Consider the following 21,472-nt stretch of genomic DNA (forward strand, 5'->3'; position numbering starts at 1 on the left):
TGAACATTTTTCGTCTGATGGATGCTGACAGTCGGAATTGTGTACTTCACATTTTCGTTTCCAAATACTGTGCAGTACTGTTATTTAAACCATACAAAAGACTAATTGGTATGTATCTGGGAAGTGCAGCCATACCAAATTAATGTACCGTTGTGGAAATGTGCTCTGCAGAAGGAACTTTAGAGGAGCATCGTTATAGTTGCAATAAAGTATTATAGCAGAAATGTTGAAGATTAAACTTTCATATTTATTGCATTACTATAAAATATTTTTCCGATTGTTTTCGTTTGTATTTCCGCTTCGTTGCCATAACAAGTCTTCTTCCTCGGTGGGAGTGCTGGCCTTTAGTTTTGAGGTGTGGTTTCTGGCTGTGGCTAGAACAGAGAGAACAACAGGCAAACTTAGCTAAGCCACACCCCAGCACAGGCTGAAAAAACTGAAAACACAGACATCCGAAAACAGTTTTTTGACTTGCTATCCATTTCAAGGTGATATACAATTTTTAAGTATATTAAGTTAAATATACTCCTAACATAATATAATAGGGTACTTGTTTGAAAATCTTCTTTCATTAGTAATAAAAACAGAAAGATTACATAACACAATATATATTATAATAATAAAAATATATTCAACAGAAAATTAGAAGGTAGAAAGGTATCTGCAGGCCTTAGCTAACATGTTCCCAACACTGTGGTTCAAAATATTAATCAATATTCACTTAGTTTCCTGTCACTCTGTAAAATGATTGTATGTATTTCTAGATTTCATGCCAGTCATTTTATCGTTAATCTCTTTTTAAACTCTTCACAACGCTATGTTGAGGTTGGAAGAGAGCGAGAGAGAGAGAGAGAGAGAGAGAGAGAGAGAGAGAGAGAGAGAGAGAGAGACTCCCAAATTTAGTTTCTAGAACAGCTCATCCACAGGTCTAGAGAGAACTGCCCTCCGACCTGTGAGGGATGTTTTGACCGTCTTGTAACGGCACCACCGTTTAAGATAGGGAAAGTTAGTTTTTTGCAATATTCTGAGCACAAGCTACAGCCAGGTGCAAGCCGGATTGCAGTGAGTTACCCATACCAACAGTTTCAAAATAGAATAGAGGCCACAGGGCCATAAAATTGCTGAAAGAGTTTACGTAGTGGTTTCGCATGTCGCAAATCACAGGCAGAAGGACCCACTGGCCAACCTAGCGTGTTATGAGTACGTGACACGAAGTGGCTCGTTTGGCAAAACGGAGGCGCACAGCTGCGAATAAATAGGTGTGGGTTTCTAACGGGATTCATTCAAGTGCGGCAGGACATGTCACACCACCAGCTACACATAGCAGCAGATGGGGCGTCAGCGTTCCTGTGCAAGGCAGGTCGCTAGTTCGACCCCTGAGGCCGACGCGGTGTCCGTACCCACAAAGCGGCGGGCCATTCCATGGCTCACTACCGCGGGCAGTCGTCCTGGCTTCCAACGCACGCTGGAGGCATCCCGAGGCGAGGGCTGCAGTTTCGGACTCCGGATCGTGGACACTTGTTGTCGCCGCGATCTCAGCCACACTGGCGAGAAGCATGCAGCTGGCCATCTGCGGCTCACACTAAGCAGCGCTGAGTCGGCAGGGATGCACACCACTGAGTCAACTGCCAGCATCCTGATGACACTGCAACTCCACTGGCATACAGGGCCAACATACCCAGTGAGTGCACGGGTCGCTGAGGCAGCCATTCCGCGCCAAGCCGTTTCGCAGACAGTGAAGTGGTGTCCTCAGTATTGCGGGACCCAGTGACACAGACCGAGGGGAACACGGCACTTGGAAAGCTTGGAAGAGTCTTAATACGGTGCCTACTACCTCTTCCCGCTACATTTGGTCATCCTGTTACATTCGGTGGCAGAAGTTGCCACTACATTCGGTGTCAGAATAGCGGACGTCATCTGCCCAGTACGACGTTCGAGCCCCCCGCCTGCATTACATTCACAAGATGTGTTGAGTTTGACCAGTTTTCTTTTGAGTATTGGACGTTTTCTTGCCTTTTTCTGTTTTTGAGTGTGGCTCATGGCAGGCCATTTTAGATGTTTTGCTTAGGCTTTTTTTTTTGTCAGAATAAGTGTTAGTGTATTTGGGGCAGCAAGATTTACTATTTTTTTGTGGCATTTAATAACTTTTGTACTGATTTGCGTATGATGTTACCGAGTATGATGATACTGAGGTGTAGGGAGTTGGGCTATTCTTGTATATAAATGTTTTGTTTCGGGACTAACTGGGGACGTAAGAAACACAATGGTAGAGTCAGGGACGCGAGGTGTGTCAGAACCAGAAGTGGTACGGATTTTGTTGGAAAAAGTGGCACAATTGGCAGCAAACAATACGAAATTGAGAAATGAATTAACATCTTGAAGTAAACGGGAAACCGCATCTCATCAGTCGTAGCCTAGGGTGCAGGAAAGTGATCCAGCTGCTACGAGTTTGTTTATTCCGTTCACTGACAAGGCATCTGAGAATGTGCGTTCGTTTCTGGAGGACTTGGAGACTTCAGCGGTGATGAATGGTTGGTCTGATGAGCAGCTGTTACATATAGCCAAGATTAGATTAACGGGTGAAGCGAAAACGTATTCTGAGGCCTTAAGGAAGGCAGGACAGTATAAGTAGTTAAAGAAAGGAAGGTCTTTTACGCAGGTACAAAAAACAGAATAGCTCTCGGTACTTTAGAGAGAGGTTAAGTACAACGTCAGTGAGACGGAGGGAGACGATGGAGAAATTTGCGGACAGGATACGGGAAATTCATGAGTATACTTACGAGTTGGGTCAGAGCGATGAAGCGAATAGTGTTCTGTTGCAGGAGGCCGACAAAGGGCACTTGATGTATTTTTGAGAGGGTTACCGGCGCATATGTCACGGAAAGTGCGTGAAGGGACTCTGAAAGATTTGTATTCGGTCGTTCAGCTGGCAATTCGATGTTAGGAAATATACGTGGTAACAGGGGTATGCAAGAGGCAAACAGTGTTTACAGTGGGTGTGAAATGATTTAAGTGTGGTCGTATTGGTCAGGTGCAGAGGCAATGTACGCAGTCACCAAGGAGTAAAGGAAGTGGGGAGAAGTAGAGATAGGAGAGGTGGACAAGCGTTAAATGCCAGAGGGGGCCCAAGACCCACCTAAGGGAGCTCCCGTTTAATTTCAAAGGAGAGGTGGAATGTTCAGTGGCAGGATCCATAGGAACTAAAAAGTTAAAGATTTTGTTGGACACGGGGGCACAAATGTCAATGGCTACTAGGAATATAATGGGGCGAAGGAAGTTAGACCCACCACATTATGGGCTGCGTGGAGTGGGGGATAAGGAGGTCACGCCTTTGGGGTTGGTAACAGTTAACTTTTGAACAGAGAAAGTCCGATTTCATGCATGCATGGAGGTAGTACCATGGGTAAGCGAGGGCGACGACATGATCCTAGGAGTATATTTCTTGCATCATTATCATGCCAAAATTAACCTTGGACATCAAACTGTTTGTTTTGGACAACAAACTGTGGAACTTGGTGGAACGTTATTTCCGCTAGAGGAAACTGTTGTCAATGCAGAGCTGTCGTAAGGGGCGTTCAACTTAATAAACAAACCAATTTAACCACAAACATTAGCATTAAGGCTTAATTCTCATGAGTGTGTATCTAGTGACACCGGGATGTCGCTCTGGGTAAGTGTGGAGTCAGATCTACCTGTGGGCACAGTATGTGTTATTGCACCCGTACAGGAGGGGAACGACGGGCGAGTAGTTCCCGTGAACGTGAATAAGTTTAGCGCTGTAGAAGCGAATTTGAGGAAAGGAGTTTTAGTGCCAGATGACGAAGACTGATTTTCGAGAGGTAGGCGAAGCGATCAACCACTAACTGCCGATAGAACTGCATAGCGTGAAAAAAATAAGCATTTGAAAGGAGGAGAAAGAGAGCATATGAAAGAATTATTGTGGGAATTTAAGGGCCGTTGCCAGCAGCTCCATTAGTTCAACATAGGACTCTTGTCGTCAGTGGCGCTTATATACTTTTCATGTGTTGCAGAATGGTATTTGATAAGAGAAACAGTGTCCAGCACGGTAGTAAACACCGCTGTTTCAACCTGTAACGGGCAGGCTGCAGGACCAGTCGTCTTGTAATATTGTTTGATGTTTTGATTTCTGTTGCAAAACCTTATTCATTTTACAAATTTGTTCATTTTGTTAAAAAAACGAAATTTACGGTTATATATTGTTAAATAAGCAGGTTGTGTGAAAAGAAAGTTATATTGGTGGCCCCTCCCTTCCACGTTTTCCTTAACTCCAGGAAGTGTCACGACTCACTGAGATCGCCGTTTAAGCAGTGTGTTTTTACCGCGCTCGATACGCAAAATGAAACTGAAGAAACACGCATATATCGTACATGCGCTTCATACCGGTTTTCAGAGTATGCACTAAATGTATGCATCGTTAGCGTAACAACAACCAGTAGTTTATGGACTGCCTGGTAAAAAACATGGGGGACGCAAAGAAATACTTTGCTCCAAAATGTTTAGTGATGAAACTGACCGTGATAAATATGTGTAACACCTCCGAATTGTACAGCAGGGTTATAATTAAACTTTCACTACTTAAGCCAGTAGAGACGGAAAACTTTTCACCGTATGGGTACGCAAGTTTACAGAAATGACGTTCAGACTGTGCGCTGCAAGATTTACTTTGTCAGAGGTGACAGCGTGATGACTTGCCGTTAGACGCCGCTACTGTTTCAGCAACATAGGGTCGCAACACAGAATCAATACGCACTACAGTTGCAGACCGTCAACATGGATCTCGACAAGGTGAATAGGACTTTACTCGTAAAGCTGTGTTATCAAAAAAACACCAATGTGGTGCTATTTCTAGCGTGTATCGACGCATTAAAGGAATACGGAGAGGTCCTCTTTGGTTGCCAGCCTATGTGGCCGAGCGGTTCTAGGCGCTTCAGTCTGGAACCGCGCGACCGCTATGGTCGCAGGTTCGAATCCTGCATCGGGCATGGATGCGTGTGATGTCCTTAGGTTAATTAGGTTTAAGTACTTCTAAGTTCTAGGGGACTGATGTCCTCAGATGTTAAGTCACATAGTGCTCAGAACCATTTGAACCATTTGAAGGTCCTCTTTCTGCGTAAGGGTTGAAGAACGTGATTCAGAATTCAGGATTTGCCAAAATGCATGGTCACCAAGATCAACAGATGTGAATACGTATGATTTCTTGCTGTGGGTTTACTCGAAGGATAGGGTTTATCAGTTGAAGACGAGCATAGCGAGGGTGGTAACCAACATCCCATCTGAGTTGTTTCGGGCAGAGCGATTGCAGGTTGTCGTGGATGTCGATGGTCGTCTGACAAAACAATGTTTGTAACTTGGAAAGTAAACATGGTACACAATTAACAAATTTTGGCCTCAGACGTGGAAATTAAAGTGTGTGTCTTTCAATGGTTTATTCGTTATTTATGTTCTACACTCCTGGAAATGGAAAAAAGAACACATTGACACCGGTGTGTCAGACCCACCATACTTGCTCCGGACACTGCGAGAGGGCTGTACAAGCAATGATCACACGCACGGCACAGCGGACACACCAGGAACCGCGGTGTTGGCCGTCGAATGGCGCTAGCTGCGCAGCATTTGTGCACCGCCGCCGTCAGTGTCAGCCAGTTTGCCGTGGCATACGGAGCACCATCGCAGTCTTTAACACTGGTAGCATGCCGCGACAGCGTGGACGTGAACCGTATGTGCAGTTGACGGACTTTGAGCGAGGGCGTATAGTGGGCATGCGGGAGGCCGGGTGTACGTACCGCCGAATTGCTCAACACGTGGGGCGTGAGGTCTCCACAGTACATCGATGTTGTCGCCAGTGGTCGGCGGAAGGTGCACGTGCCCGTCGACCTGGGACCGGACCGCAGCGACGCACGGATGCACGCCAAGACCGTAGGATCCTACGCAGTGCCGTAGGGGACCGCACCGCCACTTCCCAGCAAATTAGGGACACTGTTGCTCCTGGGGTATCGGCGAGGACCATTCGCAACCGTCTCCATGAAGCTGGGCTACGGTCCCGCACACCGTTAGGCCGTCTTCCGCTCACGCCCCAACATCGTGCAGCCCGCCTCCAGTGGTGTCGCGACAGGCGTGAATGGAGGGACGAATGGAGACGTGTCGTCTTCAGCGATGAGAGTCGCTTCTGCCTTGGTGCCAATGATGGTCGTATGCGTGTTTGGCGCCGTGCAGGTGAGCGCCACAATCAGGACTGCATACGACCGAGGCACACAGGGCCAACACCCGGCATCATGGTGTGGGGAGCGATCTCCTACACTGGCCGTACACCACTGGTGATCGTCGAGGGGACACTGAACAGTGCACGGTACATCCAAACCGTCATCGAACCCATCGTTCTACCATTCCTAGACCGACAAGGGAACTTGCTGTTCCAACAGGAAAATGCACGTCCGCATGTATCCCGTGCCACCCAACGTGCTCTAGAAGGTGTAAGTCAACTACCCTGGCCAGCAAGATCTCCGGATCTGTCCCCCATTGAGCAGGTTTGGGACTGGATGAAGCGTCGTCTCACGCGGTCTGCACGTCCAGCACGAACGCTGGTCCAACTGAGGCGCCAGGTGGAAATGGCATGGCAAGCCGTTCCACAGGACTACATCCAGCATCTCTACGATCGTCTCCATGGGAGAATAGCAGCCTGCATTGCTGCGAAAGGTGGATATACACTGTACTAGTGCCGACATTGTGCATGCTCTGTTGCCTGTGTCTATGTGCCTGTGGTTCTGTCCGTGTGATCATGTGATGTATCTGACCCCAGGAATGTGTCAATAAAGTTTCCCCTTCCTGGGACAATGAATTCACGGTCTTCTTATTTCAATTTCCAGGAGTGTATATGTCCTTACAAAGGTTTCCATAAAATTTCATTGTTCTACGATCACTCGTTTTTTTCTTGAAGGTCCTCACGTTATGCACTGAATATTTATGCTCTTGAATATTCGTAGCTAAAACAAAGAGCTAAAATCAGTATGACGTCGTATCTCTTGACGTCCATCTAGTTTGCCCCGTTATTAAGGCCCTAACTGATATTGGCGAGCAAGAACATGGTTAGTAAGTTAGCTAAGGCGCTGGATGCTTATTCGGGATGAGCAAGGTTCCAAACCTAGTTATACCATCCAGATTTTGGCTTCTCGTGCTTTCCCCAAAGACGACACGCGACTGCCGAAGTGGTTGCGTTTGCTACACTGCAGCCGGATAGCTTAACTTCCTCACCCCCAGCCCCTTGCGAGGCTGAGCTCCGTCTGTAATGACTTCTTCGTCGTTTCAAGTAAAAGAAGTTAATGAAAGCTAGAAAATGCAATACAAACAACGACATGAGGCACCAAAGGTATCAAAATTTCTGACAGAAAATACATTGCTTGCTAACGACGCAGTAGCCTTATCAGATTTTGAAAATGACATGAATTACATGTTAAAAACTTTGTCTCATTCCTTGACGAACTTCAGATTGACAACTAAACACAAGACCAAAATAACCGTAAAAATTTAATAAAACAGGCAAGTAAAGGCAAAAATTCAGACGAAAAATACAGTACCAATACAGGTAAACGAATTGGAAGCATAAACTGTCTGAAAAGCTTGTAAGAGTATGGCAGAGTAGGCTGTGCTGAGATATAATTCTATACGTTGTGCCGTTTTGAGTTAACTAGCACTGAAGTTAGCCAATAAGATCGTTGTTCGCGCATCTTCGAGTGGCCCATCAGGTACACTTAGTGTCAGTTGTTCTCATAGCGGAGATGTTAGCGCAGAAGACTGTTCTCAGCCTTACCTCGGATCCGATCCTTACTATTGTTCCATGTCCAATTTTTGTATCACTGTCTTATTCGATTTTATGGCATTACTGTGGGTGGCCGGAAGCGGAGATCGGAGGGACGTCCAGCACGTCCCATGTGTCCCCCGATTGGCCCAATAATGTGGACACTGTGTTTGGCCCGCACTGAGGTTGACCCCTCACCCGTCGTCGAATGGGAGGTCGTTCGAAGTTGGCACAAGCAGAGAAAGACTTTTCGGTGGGCCTCCCCTGTTCGTCTGACTAACAGGTTCTGAACAATGTCTGTGACTGACAAAGACCTTGTTTCAGTTGCAACCAGCCGCCCTGTTCCACAGGAAGCCTCTCGACCATCGAGGACTGGACATTCACACAGGGTGGGATTACTGGTAGTTGTGATCTCCATCATTATGAGGGTAGGTACGCCCATTAGGAATATGGCTGCCAAAAAGGGGAAGGTATCTAGTATGAACTCTGTGTGCGTACTGGGAGAACCCGTTCCGTGTGTGGGACAGGTACTTCCAGATGCGGCGAAGAGCGAAGGGTGCAGCCAACTCAATGGTGGCATATCTCGTGACTAACAATGTGTGTCACTTTGGATCGGAAGAGATTCTCCTTGGTTACAAGCGGCTAGCTGTCCTGGTAAAGACTGCCAGTGTTGCTTGCGAGGTGAAGGTAGTGCTCACCATCTGTAGCGTAGAAGCGACTATGGTTTGTTGGAGCAGCGCCGAGTGGAGGATCTGAGTCAGAGGTCCAGACGGTTCTGCGACTGTTTAGGCTGCAAATTCCTCGAGTTGCGCCATCGGTTGCTGCGTTTCCAGATTCCACTTAATAGGTAAGGTGTCGACTACACACGGGAAGCGGCTACAAGGGTAGTGTGGAGGGAATTGGGCTGCTTTTTAGGTTAGAGGGTTGCAGGAAGCTACAGAAAGCGCGTTAGTCCAAAAGGTGCAGGGCAAACACAGGAAAGTAGACCTAGCATAGACAGAAATTGTAGGTGAAATTGTCGTAGCTGTGTCGGGAAAGAACCAGAGGTCCAAGCGCTAATAGAAAGCACTGAAGCACAAATCGTTATAGGTACGGAAAGCCGGCTAAGGTCGATAATACATTCAACTGAAATTTTTACAAAGAACCTAACTATTTCAGAAAAGACAGATAGAGTCGGTGCAGAAGTGTTAATTGCTGTCAGAAGTAGTTTCTGTTGTAATGAAATTCACGTAGATAGATCCCGTGAGTTAGTATGCGCAGAGGTTGTACTTGACAACCGTAATAAAATAATAGTTGGTTTCATATACCGAACCCAAAACTCTGATACAGTTCAAAGATATCTTGAGTCTCATTTCAAATAGATCCGCCGCGCGGGATTAGCCGTGTGGTCTAGGGCGCTGCAGTCATGGACTGTGCGGCTGGTCCCGGCGGAGGTTCGGGTCCTCCCTCGGGCATGGGTGTGTGTGTTTGTCCTTAGGATAGTTTAGGTGAAGTAGTGTGTAAGCTTAGGGACTGATGACAGCAGTTAAGTCCCATAAGATTTCACATACATTTGACACAAATAGATCCCCATTCATATTATCATAGTTTGAGATTTCAATCTAGCCTCGATATGTCGACGTAAATACATGTTTAAATCGGTGGCCGACATAAAACGTCGTCTGAAATCATAATGAATTCTTTCTCAGAAAATTATTTTGAACAGTTTTTTGGAAATTTGTGGTAAGTTCCTATGGGACCAAACTGCTAAGTCATCGGTCCCTAGGCTTACACACTACTTAACCTAACTTAAACTAACTTACGCTAAGGACAACGCACACACCCATGGCCAAGGGAGGACTCGAACCTCCGACGGGGGTTTGAATAGTTAGTTCAGGAGTCCACTCAAAGTGTAAATGGTTGCGAAAACCCCTTGGCAACAAATAATAATCCTGAGCAAATATGGAGCATCATGACGGATACAGTAATCAATAACCGGAAAGGTGCGTAGCGAGATTGAGTACCGTAACATCCAAACCTACCAAAACTAAACGCGATATACATGTATTTTAAAAAGCGTTCCTAAGAGACAAATCTCCGCTCCTTCCAGTCTACGTAAGCGCAGACCAGATGTGGTTTGAATTCAGAGGAATAGTATTGAGAGATATATACAAATAAATTAATAAGAGACTGTACTGATTCCCAATGGGACACAAATCAGGTCAGTACACTGTTGCAGAAGCAACAAAAACAGCATACCAAATATAAAGGAATGGAAAATTCCCAAGACTGACGAAGACTTACAGAACTTTGAAATTTAGCGCGAATTTTAATGTGAGATGCTTGTAATAGTTTCTGTAATTAAACCCAAAAGTTTCAGATCGTATATAAAGTACCAATTGCAAGAAACAATCCTTACGTTTACTGCGCCATAACAATGACGACGTTACTGACGATAGTGGTACTCAACCAGAGATACTAAACGCGGTTTAAAGAAATTCCTTCAGGAAAGAAGACGAAGTAAGTATTCCAGCATTCGAATTAAGAACTACCTCCAACATGCGTAACTTCGAATCAGATATCCTCGGTGTAGCGAAGCAGCTTAAATCAATAAAGGCAGGGTCCCTAGTCGAAATTGTATACCAGTCAGTTTCCTTTCAGAGTATGGTGATACAATAGCTTCACACTTAGCGGTCACATACAACTGCTCACTCTTAGAAAGATCCGTACCCAAAGACTGAAAAGTTGCACACGGTACTCCAACACTGAAGTGAGGAAATAGAAGTAATCCGCTGAATTACAGACCCGTATTACCGAAGTCAATTTGCTGTACGATTTTGGAACATATATTGTGTCCGAAGAATATGAATTACCTGGAAAAAATCGATGTATTGACACAAAGTCAGCACGGTTTCAGTTAGTATTGTTCTTTCGAAACATAACTAGCTCTTTATTCTCACTAAATCATGAGTGCTATCGACAGGGGATGTCAAATTGATTCCATATTTTTAGATTTCCAGAAGGCTTTTGATACCGTTCCTCACAAACGACTAACAATGAAAAGTATGACATCATCCACATGAGCACTAAATGGAATTCGCTAAATTTCGGTTACACAATAAATCACACAAATGTAAAGGCTGAAAATAATAATGAATATACAGGAATTACAATTACAAATAACTTAAACTGGAAAGATCACACAGGTAATGTTAGGGGGGGGGGGGGGGGGGGCGGCACAGCAAACCAAAGCCAGTGACTTATTATTGACAGAATGCCTGGGAAATGCAATAGATCTACTAAAGAGATCGTTTACACCACTCCGTCTTCCTCGGGCGTGTTGCTGTGGGGTGTGAAATCCGCATCAGATAGAACTGACGGATAAAACAGTTCAAGTTCAAAGAAGAGCAGCTCGTTTTGTACCATCGCGACATAGTGGATAGAGTGTCACGGATATGAAACACAAATTGAGATGGCAATCATTAAAATAAAAGCGTTTTTCGATGCGGTAGCATCTTCTCATAGCATTTCAATCGGCAACTTTGTCCTCAGAGTGTGAAAATATTTTGTTGGTGCCCACCGTATAGGATGAAATTATCATAGAAACAAGATACGAGAAACTTGGTCCCTAGTTCGAGTCTCGGCCCTGCACACAGTTTTCATCTGCCATGAAGTTTCATATCAGCGCACACTCATTTTGCATTCTGGAAACATCCCCCAGGCTGTGGCTAAGCCAAGTCTCCGCAATATTCGTTCTTCCAGTAGTGATAGTTCTGCAGGTTCGCAGAAGAGCTTCTGTGAAGTTTGGAAGGCAGGAGACAGAGTACTGGCAGAATTGAAGCTGTGAGGACAGGTCGTGAGTCGTGCTTGGGTAGCTCAGATGGTAGAATATGGAAACAAGAAATAAACTAGTCGTGTCGTATATTTAGATGGTTTTCTGATAAGAACACCACTGGCTGAAAGGAGATACAATAAAAAAATATAAAATGAAATTAAAGAGGAAAGGATGTTTACATTTTGGTAACATGCTAAAACGTTAGCTGTTGTACATAATATAAATATAAAATGCAACAGTCCCATTTCAATTTATTTTCGTCCTACTTGTAGTAACCGGTTTCCGTTATAAATTATAATCGGAACAAGGTAACACACAGCAAGAAGAGCTGGTGATCCGAGCTGATGCGCACAAAAGCTCTGAGAACCGACTCTTCGTGTTCTCTGATGATGGTTATTACAACAAAACCCGGTTAGCTACAGTAGGACGGAAATAAAATGCGACTGTTACTTTTTAATTTTATAAGAAGAAGATTAATATGCTACAGAGAAATTTTATTTTTATAAGAAGGATATTGATTAACATGCTACAGAGAGTAAAAATGAAATTAACTGGACACTTAAATCGACACGGAAACTTCATAAGAAACATCTTGCAAGGCAAAATGTTCGGGAAAATTCAGCAGGTAGCGCCAGAACTTCCAGATTACACACTGCTACCGATGGTACAAACCGAGTGTAACCAAACGGCAAAAATGGTAAGAGAAAGAGGTGTCGCTACATTGACAAGGTGGTGCCTTCAGCGTCTAACGATCATTAATGGGTTATTCTGTAAAAGACGCCTCGCTTAGCTTGTGAATGGGACGACATATCAATGAAAGAGGCGAAGGAAATCAAGGTATAGGAAACGTTTAACGGAGAGGTCAGCTGGTAGACCAGTTTAGTTACTACTAGCCTGTACTACCGACTATGTAAGCCAAAACGTGGCAGGCAAAGAGCACGTTCATGGAACCAGTAGAGAGCATCCCTATCGACAAGAAGTGCTGGAAGTGTCACAGGTTCTTGTAACGTGGTGCAAATAGTATTCCAAATATAAACCAATTTTCTTCTACATCTTTATTGGTGTATACGATGTTTAAATAACATTTTACAAAAGCATGTTGTTAATAGTGACTGTAGCTCGAAATTGAATTTAGCTCCAAAAATATCACTCTAGTAATAGTTTCAATGTTTTCTAGAGCCTGGAGACCAATACTTTTATTTTCATTATAGATACTTTTTTTAATTTGGAAGTTGAGATGTAAAATTACATAACAGAGTATCAGCAAAGCAGCCGAATAGCACCCAAGCGAGTGAGACGGGATGTAGCCTGCCCCATTGTTATTCAATCTGTTAATTCAGCAAGCAGTAAAGGAACCAAGGTAAAACTGAGAAATGGAGTTAAAGTTCATGTAAAAGAATTAAAAACTTTCTAATTTGTCGATGGTATTGTAGTTGTGTCAGCGATGGCAAAGAACGTAAGAGAGCAGTCGTACGGAATGCATAGTGTTCTGAGAAGAGGTTATAGGATGAACATCAACGAAATTATAACAAGTGTAATGGATTGTTGTCGAATTAAATAAGGCGGCTCTGAAGGAGTTACATCAGAGAATAACATAAACGTAGTAGACAAGTTTAAATATTTAGGCAGCAAAATAACTAATGGAGGCCGAAGTACAGTAGATAACACAAGATGCAGACCGGCGGTAGCAAGAAAAGCATTTCGGAAAAATAAGAATTTGTTAATTTAGTACAAATTTGTTAGGAAAGCATTTTTGAAAGTATTTATCTGGAGCGCAGCCTTACACGGGAGTAAAACGTGGGCAGTAAGCAGCTCAGACAAGAAGACAATAGAAGCTTTTCAAAAGTGGTGCTATAGCAGAATGCTGAAAATTATATGAGTAGATCGAGTAACTAATGAGGCACTGAGTCGAAATGGGGAGAAAAGAAATGTATGGTACAACGTAACTAAAAGACGGGACCGGTAGATAGGACCCTTCCTGAAACATCAAGCAGTAGTCTGTTGAGTGATAGATAGAAATTTTGGGGAGTAACAGTTGTAGAGACATACGCATTAATTCAGGAAGTAGGTACAAATGAATGTAGGACACAGTTGTTGAAGAGGCTTCGAAAAGACGGAATAACATGGAGAGTTTCACAAAAATGTCTTCGGACTGAAGATCACAAAGATAACATTACCGAAAGGAAAGTAAATCAAATCTTAAAGAAATTTCCCATTCTTTCGCCTATCGTTTCGCAGATAATTTGATACATGACCTTAAAAGCGTATTGTCTGTCGATGAAAATAAAAGCTAGGAGGATGCTATGTGGCTGGAATTGTCAGCTTATCTTTCGCTGGCCTGTACAACTGTGAGAAAAAAAAATTCACGTTTTACCATTGCTTTAAAGGTTTAGCCCACAACAATACGTGACTCATTCATCTTTTTATCTTTGGTTTGAAGTGTGCTAATGTCTTATGATGACTCCAAACGTACCATTTCAGGAACAGAGTCACTATCTTGTTCGCAGCTGCTGGTTCCAGTGTTAGCAGCAAGATAAGTTAGTTGCTGATAAATGCCTTTTTGTAGAAATTCTGAACATATATATTTTCGAAACTTGGGTTAGGAAAACATGATACTGCAGCCTCGTGTTTATATTCAGTTTGTCCAAATTTGCGCTCTATTTCCTTGTGTAGCTTATCTTATACTTCCTCCACTACTCTGCTGACAGTGCAGTAACCAGTAACGCCGCCAGAATTTTGGGTAAATAATAAAAAATGTGATAAATCGTAACTAGGATCCATGAAAACGATACTTGTAAAATATAGTATAAACTGAGTATTATGGAATAAAAAAGTTTTTCCAAGTTGAAAGACCTCGACAGCAAGTCCGTACGGCCAACTTTTCTTGCTCTGGGGTTGTTCCAACGATGGCAGAACCTCTTCCCACGCTTCATAAATTAGGAAGCATCCCGAGAATTGACAATGACAATTCATGTCAAACAAGCGGGCTTAAGAGTATGAGCAAAATAGTTAAAGCGACTGCCTATGAATAGGAAGATCGACTGCTTGTGAATAGGAGGATATCCAGATACGATTCACAGTCCGAGCTCAGTTGTAGACCCAAACAGAGAAAAAAAGTCGAGCTCCTTCTTCTGTGTACCTTGAATTCAATTGATGCTTCGCGTGAGGGACATGGACGAAGCTGTGACACAATGAAAATAAAAAACAAACAATCCTGTTGGCAGAACATCCGCAACTGAGCATTATAGCAGAGGTAGAAAATACCGCTTCAGTCGTAAATTACTTTATTTTCACAGGACCGGTTTCGGACTGTTATAAGCCTATCCTCAGGTGTCGTAGCTGTGCTGTGGTCCCCGAGCGCCGCGTGTACCAGGCGCGGTGTGCTGCCTATGAGCGCAGAACAGGGACTCCCTGTGAACCGTATCTGGATATCCTCCTATGCATAAGCAGTCGATCCTCCTATTCATAGGCAGTCACTTTAACTATTTTTCTCATGCTCTAGGCCCGTTTGTTTGACATGAATTGTCATTGTCAATTCTAGGAATGCTTACTAATTTATGAAGCGTGGGAAGAGGTTCTCCCACTGTAGGAACAGCCCCATAGCAAGAAACGATGGCCTTACGGACTTGCTGCTCTGCGCTCATAGGCAGCACACCGCGCCTGGTACACGCGGAGCTCGGGGACCACAGCACAGCTACGACACCTGAGGATAAGCTTATAACAGTCCGAAACGGTCATGTGAAACTGAAGTAATTTACAAATGAAGCGGTATTTTCAAACTCTGCGAAAATAAAAAGATTAAAAATACAGCAAAAAAACAGTAACAGTCACACTTACCACAGTGGGAGAAACAAATTCGGGGAAACTGCAATCATAGGTGGCGCCACCCTGCAGCTGTAACTGAAAGTGCTCAGTCCCATTAGAGATTGTATGGCGGGAGCAAACGACACGTGGGCGGATACCATCCACGTGACCCGGGAGTCCACGAATGAGAGACTCGTAGAGCCGTTCTTCTGTGTGTGTGTCCCCTAGAGGTAATTCTGAATACACGCGGAACGCACATTTGAGTGGTTCATCAGCAATACCTGGCAGACTGAAATGGTAACGTTCTCTGATAGTACTAAGCTGGCAAACGATGGTGGGGTATCCTGGAAACCTCAAGTACAGCATTCCACTGTCTCTCGGGAGGCGACATTTCACTGGACGATCCTCACAAGGGCGCTGCACTCTCAGATGGAAATATTCGTCTGGCAGCTGTGAATCGTTAGTACAGTACATTCTCAAACCGGTAAAACTTACTTTCCGTCCCCCACTGAAACCGAAAAGATGCGGTGCACTGTCTCGGACCAGGTTGAGGTTAGTGTGTTTTGTTTCATTTCCTTCGAACGTACATGAGTAGGACGAGTACCCATGTGGTAGACTGAGACGAAAATCATCCTTTGGACCGCCGCCCCCAACCCGATCGTCATCTTTCTCCGGTTCACAAATGAGGGGCGGAGCATTGCCTATGAAAAAGACCAGGGCGTCTTCGGGCCTAGAAGGAGAATAATGGAATCGCGTCTCCTGGAAGTAATCTCTGGCGTTGCGGCCGCTGGAGACTGCAGCCATCGTCAACAGCACAAGGCTGCAAGACCTCCCCGAGCTCTTCATGGCGCACTGAACTCTGACACTGCTTGCTCCTCAGAATGCGAGGCCGGTGTTGTGCTATAAACGCGGCGTCCCTACGTCACAGCCCTACGTCACTGTGCTAGTTTTTGTTTCTGAGTTTGTCCGCTGCCGCAGTTTCTTGTGAGCAAGTCTCGTGGCTGAGGTCACCGCAGCTGCTGCGGCCGCTGTGAGCCGCTCTCGCTGCTGCCTCCCAGACTCAGCTGTCGCCCTGCGACTTTTTTCTGCTTACTGTTTGTGGATGACTGACATGTGTACGCAAGTAGCTGCTCGCTGACGATACTGCGTAACACTGAGAGTGATCTGAATGATGCGACTCTCCCTCCATTACACCTCCGCAAGACACATTCGGGTAATGCCAGTTGGCCCACCGAGTACCATAACTTTCTTGCTGCCTGCCGCACTTCTTTCCTCCCTCCCTGCTCGAATATTGGAAGATGAAGATACATATGACTGTTGTGGTTAATAGTTACATAGTGTGTGTTCCCTCTGTTACACCTGAAATTCTGAGGAGGAAGGGCCGGCCAGTGTGGCCAACCACTATGGTCTCAGGTTCGAATCCTGCCTCGGTTATAGATGTGTGTGATGTCCTTAGGTTAGTTAGGTTTAAGTAGTTCTAAGTTCTAGGTGACTGATGACCTCCCACACTGCTCAGAGCCATTTGAACCATTTCTGAGAAGAAAGTTTGCGATATATGTATTGGGTGAGTGAGCAATCTCTGTAAGGTTAATTCTAACAACTATTGGGATTCATGTTTACATGTTTTCACAGTCGCAGTCTAGTTTTAATTTCTAGCCATGGCAGATTCGAGCGTTCATAGTCTAGCTGTTACGGAGCGCTTAGTGACAACTGTGTGAGTGGATGAATGACAACACACAGGACAGACAGTGAGACAGATTATCGCAGCATTCCAGGAAATATTTAATAAATCTCCACCAGAGAAAGCAGCACTTGTGGACTGGAAAAGATGTACCTTTGCTTTTGGTAGTGTTGAAGAGAAGTGCCAGTGTGGAAGGAAGAGGACACGAGAAGAAACGTGTACCTGAGTCCCTGCTTTGACCGAACAATCTAATATCAAATCGACACGTAAACATGCTTCGGAACTCGGTATACAGAGGACAATAATGTGATCTTCTAAACATTCTGCATGGTGTCTGTTTGTTCTGTATCGTGTCTCCCTACCACTTTCGCGCAACGACGCTCTGAGCGTGTTTTTTAGGGAATTGACTAGTCTGAACCTGGGACCTGTTGCTGGTAAAGTGACGTCAGACCACACATGACAATTAGAATTCAGAATAGTTCAGTGAGACTAGCGATGATATAACTAAATACATAATGATTTCAGCGTCAGCTCCACTGCACTCCCTGTAAAGGAATCTTAATACTAACTAAATTTAGTGGAAGGGGTTCAAGGCTTTCCTATTTTTAGTTAGCTGTTAAAAATAACGTCGAAAAAGCAGTTAAGTTTACCATTGGAAATTTTATTCTACTCACAAAACATCGTTTATAAATTGCACTATTGATAAAAGGAAATGTTTTAATACAGGATGGTAAAAATCAACTGCGTTCAACAAAAATGTGAACGAATATTCCCTGAATGGGTTTCCAAGTTCTACAATGGATCGAAGGATGACCTATGCCATATCACATCTATAATCTAGGTTTAAATTAAGTTTCACAAAAGAGCAAACTATCAAAATGGTCTACAGTGACCCTCAATTATCTTTAATTACTTATCTAACTTGTCATAAATTACAGTGGCTTCTCAATAACTATATAACAGAAAAATCATCGAGTTTCAGATTTTTACTTCAAGTGGCAAATGTGAACACCATGAGCTTTAATTGACGATCGACACTAGTATTACGTAAAGGGGATGTAACAGATGAGACTTCTGCAGTTCTGAGTGAAGCCTTATGCGCTCAAAAATGCGGCATCGCGTGCGTTCATTACCTTGTCGGTGTTTGTCAGGGGGCGGCGGGCAGCACAGCTCCGTCCAGCTCGCCCTCTCGGATGCAACTCTCTCCTAACTTCTCCTTACTACAATTTACCGAAGTTGGTTTAAAAAAAACTATCTGGCTGTGTTTTCATCTGACCAATCAGGGTCTCAATGTTAACCTTAAGCTCCGCCTACAAAAATTCTGTCTATCCAATGAGAAACGTTATACTTTTTGTGGTGGGGCAATGTTTTTAAAGTTTGCAATGTAACAGAGACGTGTAAAAGTCTCACGCTAAAACTTGCAGCTGTTGTGGTCCTTTTAGCGTTATCGTAAGAATTATACTGTTCTTCTGGAGGACTCTATCTTTTAACATGGGCTGGGGGTGGTCCTGATGTAACAGAGACTCGAAAAAAGTCTCACGCTAAAAGTTGCGGGTGGTGTGGCCCTTTTTGTGTTATCATAAGATCTATACTGTTCTTCTGGAGGGCTCTAGCTTTTAACATCGGCTGGGGGGTGGTCCTAACATAACAGAGACGCGAAAAAGTCTCACGCTAAAAACTTGCGGGTGGTGTGGTCGTAGCTGTTAGCTGGCGACGTGGGTGTTCGTCCCTTATCGTAGGGCCTTCTCGCTTAACAAGGTTCTGCTCTCGGCTTCTGTTCTCATTTCTCCTCTCGGAACTGCGTCTGTCTCACGGTGGGAAGGTATGACATGCATTTTGGCATTCTTGTGTTAGTCTGTGGTATTCCATTTGCTCACTTGTTACTCGTATTACTTTGGTTAATTTAATGTCACGATTTATTCGGACCTATGTGACATACTACTGGATTTGCTTATCATGACAGGGTTTTCCTGGAAGGTGTTGGATTTGCCTGACACCTTACATATCACCCCCTTCGAACTTAATTTTTGCACTGAATTTAGGCAATGATTGAATCGTTGTCTAAGTCAGTCAAAATTTGTTTCTTTATCTAAATTTTGTTGCCTACTGTTCAGTCACGTTATTCTGGTTCTATGTTAGTTTGTATGACTAATTAATATTTTTATATTCTTCCACATTATTCTTAAAAATGACATGAGAAGAATATTTTTATGCTATTATTAATTTTTAATTATTTTCTTTCTTTATTTAAGTGTGAAGTTTGTTTTTTAAGAAGTTTGTTATCGAAAGTGAGGAGTCTTTCACATCGATTTTCTTAGAAATATATATTTTTTATAAATGTAGTAATTAAGTAAAATCTATTCCTAACACATTTTCTAAATATCATGTACAAGTAAAATGTTTTTGTTTCTAGTCACTCATTTCAACATTGTTACACTAACAAATAAGAATTATTTCCAAGAATTGCTTTGACAAAGAAATATACATACACAAGTATTGAGATATTATCCTAACAAATGGTACAAATGTTAAAAAAAAGGGAAAACATCCAACAAGATAATTTTTTATTTTTTATTTTTATAAGGAGAAAATAAGTAAAATATAGTTATTCTTTTATTTTTATGAGGAGAAAATAAGTGGCATATAGTTTTAGTGTTTATTATGCCTTACTTTTGTTCTTTATATACTGTCCATTTCAGAACTAATGACTTATTTTTATCGATAGTATATTTTTTATTTAAGTCCATAGTCAATGACTGTTATTTTGTAGTTTATTAGCTGTCTGGTGTGCTTAACTTATTTAGTTTTTCACACATTTCTTTGCACAATTCCTACATCACATAATTTGATTTCACACATTCACACAATCCTATGAATGTTTAAGCATGAGGTTGGTGAATGTTTTTGCACGAAGGTGATGGACTTGAGCGAGATGGATGTGGGCAAGTATTTGATGTACAGCTTCATTCGTCGTTCCTTGTTGGCTTTGCGAGTGTGTGTTGCTGTTGTGGAGGTCCCATAATGGAATGGAGCTGTGAGTGCAGAATCTCGTGGTTTACTGGCTTTGTATGTGTGAAAGTCATCGTTATGTGTCACTGAAAGCGGTCGTTTTTCGTTGTAATACTTCACAGACGACTAGTTTACAACAGGATAGGGATTTGGGAAGGTATGTCGTCTATTCTTCACCCATCTTCTTTCTTGGTCTCAATCTTGCGACTCTTCAACTTCTGTTCTTCCTGCTTTTTCTCTGCTTCTTACTTGCTTCTTGGTTCTTCTCTGGGCAGGATATGGAAATATTTATTGATAACTAGTCGCTTTGAAGTTCTCCTCCTAGTAACAGTTTGATAAATCGTTTGGATATGTCATTTTTACTTTGTGGCTGTTTTCTTCAGTTTCGTGCATCAGCGTGCTGTTTAATAGCGGTAGTGTGACTTTTACACATATTTTTTTGCCAGTGGTGGCTTGCCCTGGTGGTCTTCTCGTCGGGCCGTTTTTTTGCTCGCTCCGCTGAGTGGGGGCGCTCGGAGACCCTTCCGGCGTTCGGCATTCGGCGTCCCATCTCTGCAGGGCTCCATCACTGTGCGGCTCCGTGTTTGTTCCAGCAGGGTTCCGCCTAGTGGTTAGATTTATTGCCCTCTTCAGTTACAAGAGCCTTCTGTTGGTCTCGCTGTCCTTTCCCTTCTCTCAACGCTTCTGCCTTGTAGGAATTGTGTCTTGCTAATTACGTCCTTTTCTTTCTTTATCTTCTCGCGTTGCAACTTGTGGGTCGTTGCATCTGGTCTTTGATGGAGTTTTTACAATGGTTCTTACAAAAAGTTTTACCTATAATCATCTAACATATGTCTAGTACCTACATTGTTTTACGCCTTCTTAAAAGCTTTACAAATTTCGGCCCCTTTCCATGTTACAATTCTAAGATATTTTGAGTCTTAACTTATACAAGAAACCTCAAATTCGTTTTTTATTTTTGTGTAGTGTCGTGGTGTATAGCATTTTAGTATTTCATGCTGTTAGACTATCTACGCTTTATCCCTTCACCTTAATCTATGGTACTATTGGTGTTATTATTGAAACTACTTTCTTTTTCCCACCTTCCTCTCTCTTCATTCTTCTTTCTCCTGACGATCTTATCTGCAACATAATCCTGAAATATTGTGCTAATTATTTACCAGTAATAAAATTAATCTTCCAACTTTTTGATATAGCTCACATGGTGAAGTCTTAAGGTTTTGCCTGTTTTTGGGTTCATTAGTTCCACAGCATTATCATGAGCAATTTGGCTAGTTATGACAGGTCCTTTGTATGCAGCGTAAAACTTATGTATTTTGTGTTTCTGTTTGCTGGAGAGATGGTGTGTTTT

The 21,472-nt window shown here is 43.2% G+C and overlaps 1 protein-coding gene across 1 annotated transcript; it reads right to left on the minus strand.

Moving 5' to 3' along the window:
* Nucleotides 1-251: 251 nt before the first annotated feature.
* LOC126203795 (uncharacterized) lies at nt 252-16,293 on the minus strand. The gene is made up of 2 exons (XM_049938164.1): nt 15,465-16,293; nt 252-374 (listed from the first exon to the last, which is right to left on the minus strand). The coding sequence occupies exons 1-2, from the start codon at nt 16,275-16,277 to the stop codon at nt 345-347; spliced, it is 843 nt and encodes a 280-aa protein (XP_049794121.1). The 5' UTR covers nt 16,278-16,293; the 3' UTR covers nt 252-344.
* Between the last annotated feature and the right edge of the window lie 5,179 nt (nt 16,294-21,472).

The sequence above is a fragment of the Schistocerca nitens genome, chromosome 9, assembly GCF_023898315.1.
Source record: "Schistocerca nitens isolate TAMUIC-IGC-003100 chromosome 9, iqSchNite1.1, whole genome shotgun sequence".
NCBI lineage: Eukaryota > Metazoa > Arthropoda > Insecta > Orthoptera > Acrididae > Schistocerca > Schistocerca nitens.